General features: G+C 39.1%; 1 protein-coding gene across 1 annotated transcript in view; it reads right to left on the bottom strand.

Annotated features, from left to right (window-relative positions):
* xpc (xeroderma pigmentosum, complementation group C) overlaps positions 1–2853 on the bottom strand; it is a 38090-nt gene extending 35237 nt beyond the window's left edge. Inside the window, exon 1 of the mRNA XM_039771015.1 lies at positions 2556–2853. Within this exon, the coding sequence (XP_039626949.1) occupies positions 2556–2670 (115 nt within the window). The 5' untranslated portion in view covers positions 2671–2853. The remainder of the gene's footprint in view (positions 1–2555) is intronic.
* Positions 2854–10032: the final 7179 nt, after the last annotated feature.

Below are 10032 nucleotides of genomic sequence, written 5' to 3' on the forward strand. Positions count from 1 at the left end.
TGTGGAGAAAGAACATCTCTACCTGTCTGTGTCCGGGCTGTACCCCACAATATAAATATGCTCTTCATAAAGTGGTTCAGGTTGTGCTATATTATAACTGTAGTGCAAGTTTACAGTGAGGTTATTGTACTGATAAGTACAAACAGTTCTACAAGGAGCACTTGATGGACTGATTGATTGCGTTTAGAGTTCTTGGGATGAAACTGTTTCTGAACCGCGAGGTCCATACAGGAAAGGCTCTGAAGCATTTGTCGTATGAGTGCAGTTCAATAGACAGCATGGCTAAGGCAGCATGTGCTTGATGCTGTATACCGATAATTCTCTTTCCAATCAGCTGCTGTACAGCTGTGATTCCACACTCAGATACAGTGATATAAATACTCCGAGCAGTACACTGAGAGTAATATGGAAAAAGCTGATTTGCTGTGGCAACCCCTAACGGGAGCAGCTGAAAGAAGAAGAAGGTGCAGCGAGAGTAACAACACTAAAGCAGCTATCGTATTTGGAACAGTTTGGCCATTTCGTGGACCGTTATATTGTTACAGGTTAATTACAATCAGATGCATTACACTAATAAACAATATGCGGTTAATTTCAGTGTATTTATAAAGCTGCATCAGGGATGTGGATCTAAAAAAAGAAAAGGTAACCACACTGGAATAGTAGCACTGCTTTGACGCTGGGTGTCGCCAGTTTGCAAAACCAAGCGGAAAACTTGCGTACGCCAGGGTCTGAGCTAGCGTGAAAATATGTATGGCTTTACACCAAGTTTAGGTTTTATACATCACATTTTGAGCATGGAAACAGGCGTACGCAATATTTTTGTGCATCATCCTCTATCAGATGTCTGTTTTCATTCCGAGTAATAACTCTTTGTTAGTTTTCCGAGATTATGTGTAGAATTCTACTTTAGCTGTATTGTTTGAATGTACCTATTTTCCTTTTCAGATCTTTAGTCAGACTTCAACATTCACACCCATTGACCAAAAGTAAAAAATACATTTTACCAATTTTTTTTCAGAAACTTCCTATCATTTATTGTACATCTGTCCAAAAAGAATCTTTGAACATACTTGTTCATGTTCTTACTTCATTTGTACATTCCCCAGTTTCTGCTATCCAGCTTCCAAAGTATTTGTACTCTTTAACCTGCTTCATTTCCATTCCTTCGGCCAATATCTCACTTGTTTTTCCTGCAGTCTAAAGATATTACTACTACTTTGGTCTTGTTTACATTTAATTCCATTCCAAATTCCCTTCCTTCTCCCATTAGATTTTTCAGTTTATTTCTGAAATAATTAATTCTCTGCATCAGTACCATGTCATCAGCATATCTTACATTGACAAGTCTGTGTTCCTCAATGCTTATTCCTTTTCCCTCTTCAAAAGCAGCTGTTATTGAATGATCTTGTAAATTGAATAATATAGGTAATAGGTTTAAGAAATAAAAAACAGTAAAAGAAAAAAAAAACTGTATAATTGGTTTCTATAGGTATGTATCTTTACTGTTTTATGTTCTGATGACAATATAGTAATACTGTTACCAGTCCTGATGACTGGCCACCATTTATTACTAAAGTATTAAAGTTACAATTCAAGCTCTCCTTTAAGTATTTAATGGTAAAAAGCAAATTTTTTTTTTTATTACTATAATACAGTTTATCTTTACTTAGATGGCTCCTCTCAAACAATACTTTAAAGTCACCTCAAGATCTGATGTGACTAATATAATATATTCTACTAGGCACAGAACAGAGAAGCATTAAGGGCCTTTTATGCGGTAGCAGTATAGTAGCAGTATAGTAGCAGTAGTAGTGGCTGCTGCAGGGGTGTGGCTACGGGTGGGCGGGGTGTTCCTGCCTACTTAAAAGAGTCATCAGCCCAACACAGTGGGAGAAACAAAATGAAACATTCCGTAAAAACAAAGTTTTAGCTGTCCTTTATAGACACTTGCATATCCAGCTATGTAAGAGACTGAATGTTATTCAGAAATTCCGTCCCAGCCGTTTCCTCTGCCAAAAATCGTCATCCAATGTTAAGTAAATAATTAAATAATAAAATGTGCATTTAATTTACAAAATCAAATCGGTGCCATGTACTGTTTAAGTAACATTTGATACATGTTTAACTTTAATAATGTCACACGATTAGTTCAAATTATTATAGACTCTGGTTTCTATGCAGGCTTACTACACTAACTTTATTCTCTTGATGCCCTTAACATTCGCCAACCCTCATTTCTTTTGTATTCTACACTGTTATGTTTTATCCGTGCCAAAGGTCCTTTTGAAGGCGCTCCCTCTGAAATGCAGTATACAAAAAGATACTTGTAAAAAGTTATTATGAAACCAAGGCAACAGACACGTGAATGCTTCAATCAAAACTTTCTGCAAAACTGTCCTAAGATTTGGCGTTATCAGTGAAGGTTTCTCTTGCTGATAAACGAACCTACGAGTGAGCAACGCTGTCTAGCACAAGCTTCTGTACTTTAATACGTTCATTTTTTTTTTTTATTTTGCTAACCTGAGACCAGACAAAACATTTAACTTACTCACCGTTCGTATCTGTCGTTTTGCGCCGAGAACCTGTTTTCTTTACAGCCGGCCCTTTTGCTCTTTTCGTCTCCGCTTTCGCGCGGGCATCAACAGATCCCCTTCTCTTACGGGCCATTGTGAATACTTTGCTGCCGCAATGAAATGAGAGCCCAGGTGCATCAACTAACAACAAGCGTGGAGGAAATCGCGCGGTGTATTTTGCGGTAGAAGACACATGGTCGAGAAGAAAAAAAAAAAAGTTGTATAACTGTGAGACGCAAGATCCGGCCCCTTTCTGTAGACAACACGAGTTATTTAACAGGTCACCGCGCGTGCGCGTTGTATTATTACGCATGCTCGAGTCGTCATGTGACAACATCTTCCGTTTTATTGCTGTCCGCCATTATGGTGCTGAAACTGCGCGAGGCTCTGTTGTAAAGAGACAAGCAGTGACAAGGAAAGGTGTTTCCTTTAATGAACAATGCAAGGTCTTCTAATGGTGAAAAAATATTCCTTGCTTCAAAGGAAATCGTCAGTGTTCAAACAAGTTCGCTTTGTAGTTTACTTTGAATTTGCAGATAATAAGTTTTGACAGTGCAGAATAGTGGGAGCCAAGCACAGAGCCTAAAATTAGTATGGTGCTTACTCACAGTGCAAGGTTGGTAACATGTTGGAATGCATTTGATTTTGGCACAAACAATCTCCCATACCTACATACCTGTAATTTATTTGCACAGTTAAAAAGAAGTATTTAGACAGTTGTATGCTAACTAGAAGATACTACGTATTAAAAGGTATCTATTAAATTAGGTAAACTTTATTAATCCAAAGGAAAAATGGAATTGCAAACAGTAGCAGAAATATAAAAACAAGGATATAGACTCACAGGGCAAATGATATAGCCAATCAGTCAATCTATCAATACATAAATAGAAAAGTACACATTTCATATTGTGCAGAGATTTCAAAATAAACTTAAAAGAGTATGTTGGGAGGAAGTATTGAATTGCCTGGTAGCAGTGGACAGATAAAACCCCAGACGTGCTTGTTAGCAAACCACAGTGGAATGAGCCTGAGTGTAAAAGTGCTTCAAGAGAGTGCCTCCTGAAGGGAAGGGTGAGGATTTTTCATTATGGCATTCGATTTTGCCACCATTTTCTTTTCCACCTCAGCCTCCAATGTGTCCAGGGTTTGCTCTGTGATGGAGCAGGCTTTCCTGATAGGTTTGTTCAAACATTGTACACCTTTGGTGTTCAGGTTGCCTCCCCCAGAGACTGCAGCGTAGAACAACACACTGGCTATTATGGACTTGTTGGATATTTCCAGCAGTTAGCTGCACACATCCAAAGACCTGAGTCTCCTCTGCCCCTCTTGTACAGCACCACTGTGTTGTCAGATCAGTCCAGTTTGTTGTTTATTTGAACCCCCAGGTATTTGTAGCTTTACACCATTTCCGTGTCCTCCCCCTGGATGGCGACAGGTCTCAGAGGCTCCTTGGCACACTGGAAGTCCTCCACCAGCTCTTTTGTTTTGCTGATGTTGAGTTGCAGGAGCTTCTCCCAGCACCACAAGATGAAGTGCTCCATAATGTACTCTGACTCGTCTCCATTAATAATGCAGCCTGGAATCAAGGAGTTATCTGAAAATTTTTGTAGATGACAAGTGTTGGTGTTATGGTGAACAGGAAGGGAGATGGGGCAGTTTCCTGAGTTCTCTGGTATTACACATCACCATTTCTGACACACAGTCTTTCAGTCTCACAAACTGCTGTCTGTTGGTCAGGTAATCTATGATCCAGGAGACTGTGGGGGGCATGAGATGCAAAGCATATATATATGTGTGTGTGTGTGTGTGTGTGTGTGTGTGTGTGTGTGTGTGTGTGTGTGTGTGTGTCATTATATCTGGTCAATAATTAGCAATAAAAATCCTTATTTTAAATGGACATGTGTTTGCCCAGCCTAATGCAGTTTCACAGGTCAAATATTCAGACAGATATTACATTTTATTTTCGAAAAACAAACCCCACTATTTTTAGAAAGACATAAATCACATACCCTAAAATAAAGTTTTAAAGTTCACGATTTTAAAACTACTAAAGTTACATCCATCCATCCATTATCCAACCCGCTATATCCTAACTGCAGGGTCACGGGGTTCTGCTGGAGCCAATCCCAGCCAACACAGGGCGCAAGGCAGGAAACAAACCCCGGGCAGGGCGCCAGCCCACCGCAGGCTAAAGTTACATTTAAAAGTAAATGGATACAACAGTATCTCAATAAAGCAGAAATCTAGCACATATTTGCAAATTTGATCTTTAAACAGGTGGGGAGCCTTGGAATTTCTTTTTAAATGCAACTTAGAAACCTGCATAAGCAGGCACTTTTAGTTTGTACACATTCATCACATACAGGTATAAGGATATACAATTCCAAATCAAGTCTATATTTTTAAACATCTATTTGAAAATATCATTTCATTTATGAAACAGCTTATTAAAACAGAAACAAAAAGTTTAAGCTATCAAGAAGTTATTGTTAAGTACAGTGTTACAATCTCAATTTATTAGATTGGTATGATAAGAAAATCTCTTCGATTAAAAGGTTCTAAGATTTTTAGATATCAGAGTTTTACCTGTAGATTTCAAAGGTTGCACCTCATTTTTTCTTTTAGATGCAATTAACATTAAAAATTCCAAATGTGATGATAAAAATTAGGAAAGTTTGCTGCCAGTCATTTACTCTTGTCGTAGTGTTATTGCTATGATTTTGATTTGTGTAAAACTTGGTTATTACCAAATAAGTGCATTATCACCAATAAAGAGAAAGAAATATCCTTTAAATTGATACATGGAATGTTTCCTGTTAAAAGATTTTCTTGCATATAGATTTTGTGTTGAAATTGATTGGATGGTTCAGATTGTAATGTCAGGGATATATTTCCATGTTTCAGAAGGAATGATGTTAATCTTAGAATTGCATATCTGATTAACCTTAGGAGCAGAGCAGTGGAATTTAAGTGAAGTGCATAGAAACGCGGGTTCAGGCGCAAGATGGCACTTCAGGGTGTGTGACAAATGTAAAGGTGCGATTTACTTGGCCGGGTGTGGGTATCATAGTCGAATCCATCTGCAAACTTAGCAGATTCCCTTGTGTGCTCCACAAGAGAGGACAGATGAAGATGTGTAATGGGCACAGTAATAGGTTAAATGATATTGGGTCACTTGATTGTCATGTTTGCAACAAGATGGACTGCTATGTAGTACAGTGCATGAACATTGCTGAGCTTGTTGAGGATACACTGGGCAAATTCACTACATGCTGTGATATTTAATAGGACTTCAAGTGGTTTAATTGCGTTGAGCTACTTTCATGTACAATCAATTGGCAAACCTGGCCCAAGCCTACATCCGCTTTACAGGATAGGATGAATAACGGTGAGTATTGGGTTTACAATGTTAATTTTTACTTTCATATGTTAGCAACACAACAAACTTCTCTTATAATCTATGATGTTTAATGGGCACTGTAAAATATGAAATTGTATTTGCTGTCTTTTATTTTGACAAGTTTACAACAAGAAGGACTCCTTTGTTCAGCTGCTGGTGGGTTTGCCTTCACAAGTGCAGCCATACAAATTAAATTTAACTGGTGAATCCCAACTCTGCACCAAAAACAGCAAAGTGATGTGCAAAAGTAAACCCTTTTTAATTCAGTGAGGTCACATTTAATGGCAACCTGTATTTATACAGTACACTTAATGAATGGAATGTGCTTTAAAGAGCTTTACATCCTACTCCTTTGGGCCCTTGAGCAAGGCTCTTAAACTGAAAATTGATCCTGGATGCTGTACAATGGCTGACCCTACACTCTGACCAACGAAAGTCATGCAAAACGACAATTTCCCCTCAGGAATTGATAAGGGTATATTTAAAAAAAAAATGTACAGTTTACCTTCAGTGTATATAATTTGAATCTTTATGTCCGTCTGTTTATAACTGTCCTTTCAAGGTATTTATTGTGTCAAACAGAAGATATGGCTGCTGTGAAGGGAATACCATTTGGTACCTGAGGATTAATAAAAGCAAAGGATAAAGCTGTTATTCCTTCTCTCCTTTTCATAGCAGTGATTTTGTAAGTCTTTTATTGGGAAATAGGGTTTGGAAGTGACACAGTCTGAAAGATTACCATGAGTGGGACAAAGGGAGGGTGACAAATACTCACAAGGACACAGAACAGCAGGCAGTACCTGTGCATTACCCTCCCTTATATCTCTATTATAAAAGAAAATCTTGAGACAAAACAAGACTTTTTTCCTGAGACAAGACGTGATCTTTTGAAGAGAGACAGAGACAGAGAGACACAACCTTTGGAAGCAAGTCCCATAATACACATGCAGAGCAAGTCAGAGATAAAGGAAGTAGGAAAAATCAAAAGTCTCAAATAAAGGGAGTAAAGATTACATTAGCGCAAACAAATGGAAAATATTACTCGGTGAAATAACAGAATAGTGAAAAGAGATCGAATAGTGTTTGAGGATGTCTGGGGGAGAAGAGATACCAGTTAGTGAGACAAAAGGACAGCTGTTGTACAGGCTTTTAAACGTTCAAAGCGCCGCATGAAATGCAGATCACGTGGCACGGCAGCAGCGACAAGCCAGCAGCTGATCTAGCACAGAGTAGGTAAATTTGTTTCCCTTTGTATCACCATTTAAGAGGGGGTTCATAGTCTCCTAGCTCCTCACTTCACAATGGCACATAGCCTCTGGAGGTAGGCGAGCAAAGTACAGATCACACGGCACGGCAGCAGCAGCAAGCCAGCAGCCGATCGAGCAAAGATGAGGTTAAAAAAAAACTTTATTTGTTTCCCATTGTATCACCGTTTAAGAGGGGTTTCGGAGGAGTGGCCACGTCTCCTTGGGGTGCGTTCAGCCCCCTCTTCACAATGGTGCATAGCACTGGTGGGGGAGTAAGGGGTTGGCGAGCGAAGCGAGCAGGGGTTTGCCCTAGTTATTGTAAATCTTTTTTCTTCTTTTTTTATTTCTATACATGAATGTACAGTCAAAGTGACTGCAGACGCACAAGGTTCAAGGCTCAAGGCTCATCATTTTGCATGTCCAAAGTTTTGATCAAAGCAATGTGCCAGCTAAGAAGTATAAATAAAACACTAAAACAAATGGGTTTGAGTCATTTTTAAAATGCTGAAACAATAACGCAACTTCAGCAGTCACTGAAGGCTGTCAGCACAGGCCCAAGAAGTTGCTTGCCAAGGTTAGCTCCACAAGTCACAGCAGATTAAAAAATTACATTTTATTTTGTTTCAGTTTTGCCCATCACTTTTGATAGGTATTTTATTATTTTAAGACAAAAGTAAATACTAGTAAAACGTGCCACTAAAATAATCATAATAATAATATATAGTCACACATGTGCGTCTACAGTTTGCCTTCCGGGCTCATCCGAGGTAAGCGCTACCACTCTGAGACATTAGGCAGTGGGTGTGGTCATTAATGGTAACATCTCCCTTTTCAGCCCTGAGACACCGCCCACAGAGGGGACATGACTCCGCCCCCAGCAGTCCCTCTGGTATAAAAGAGAAACACTCAAGGCATGGCATGCCTCACTCAGGAGAGAGCTGACTAATGACTGGATCTCCTACCTGAAATAGAAGTACCACAGAAGAAGATCAAGAAAGGCTCTTCTTTAATTTTGGTTAACTTGCTTTTCATTTTTGTTTTGTTGAAAATGCTGTTTATTGCCTGTTTTTAAAAGGGATGACCCTGTTGGCACCCCAACACACTTCCTCCGTGACCAGTGTCTTTTATCCATCTCTAATGTGTTCATGCCACTGTGTCTATTTAAGATTATAACACAAGGGGGAGACATAGTCAAGAACTGAGTAACCAGCACAAAAAAGCAGGGGCTGGATTCCAAAGTGCAATAACATCTCATAAAAATGCCTCCAATTAGTTGTGAGGACTTCACACCGGTGGGTCTTCATTGGAATTAACTTCTTGCTGTGTTGTTTGCTGAGTTGCATTTATTTTACAGTGTTAAAAAATCAGCAAAAATTTCTTATGGACTGGAGTGCATTATTATACTGTATCTCTAGTTTCAGATTTGCTTACACACTTCTTTCTAAATATTTCATCAGACTTGGCAACCTGATAATGAAGACACAGGAGGAAACATGAGCATGATAGGCTCATAGGTCAGTAGAAACCGACTCAACTACTGTGGACTAAAAGTGGTAACAACACAATTTTATTGAAAAGTACTGTAAAACCTAAATTATTGGTAATTTCTGAGGCTTAGTTCAGGGAGCTGAGGAAAGCATGTAGGTAATCGAGAAGCTCAATTGACAGTAGGGAGCACTCGCAGATTAATTAAGACTTCAATTGAAGCAAAAAAATGATGGTAAACGGGCCATCTGGCACCAAGGGTAGACTTCTACTCTAATATACAAATAATGCAAGCTAGAAGTTTAGTGAAAAACTAAAATTAGTATTGTTCTGCAGTGTTATAGTGTAGTTTGTGTATAATAGACAGATAGATGTGAAAGGCACTATATAATAGATAGATAGATAGATAGATAGATAGATAGATAGATAGATAGATAGATAGATAGATAGATAGATAGATAGATAGATAGATAGAGGCTGCTCTGCTTGGATTTTAGGTCCAAGGAAAGAAAATGATTTGTAGATTTGTATCTTTGTGGATTTGCACTCTTTCTGCTTTAGACCTTATTGCACTTATAACATACAAGTTGTGTCTGGCTTAGTGCCTAAGGCACTGTAATCCCCAAGACTGCGGCTTCCACCCTGATCACTGGGTGTGCCACTTAATCTGCCAGTGTGTTTGTAAATTAGTTAACATAAAACACCTGGCAGATGGATAAATTTAAATATTTATCATCATCTCTTACTTTACATTAACATGCTTTTTAGACTGTTTGCACACTCCATTTCATCGACGTTCTGTTCCACTTTGTCTGTTTGTGTTCTCTTGACTCCTGCTCTCAGGCGTCATGACAGTGTCCCAGTGCTCTTCTACCGTATCTCTTATCTTCACAAGCTGGCCTTCTGGAAATGAGCCAGTGTGACTCGCAGACTTCTTGTTAGCTCTGTGCTGCTGTGATTGATTGCTCTTGTATGCCTCTGCTTCTACGTCAAGTTTTGCACGATTTGGCCATTCAGCTGTGACCTTTCTTATTATTCATTCATTCATTGTTTGCACTTCTCGTGACATAAACAGTCTCACCTCACCTTTTGGGGTAACAAAATGAACAGACTGATCCAGCATCTGCATTGTGCCATGACTGCATAAATAAATGGTGTGTACCGTGACATGACAATCAGTCGCATGTTGCAGTAGATTCAATGTCTGTATAAAGGTGACATGAGACACATGTTAGTCTGAGCAGCAGGGTGGCACAGTGGTTAGTGCTGCCGATGAGCTCCAGGAGAACGGTTTGAAATGCTGGCCTGCTCACTGTGTGTG

The sequence above is a fragment of the Polypterus senegalus genome, chromosome 12 (assembly GCF_016835505.1).
Source record: "Polypterus senegalus isolate Bchr_013 chromosome 12, ASM1683550v1, whole genome shotgun sequence".
Lineage (NCBI taxonomy): Eukaryota > Metazoa > Chordata > Cladistia > Polypteriformes > Polypteridae > Polypterus > Polypterus senegalus.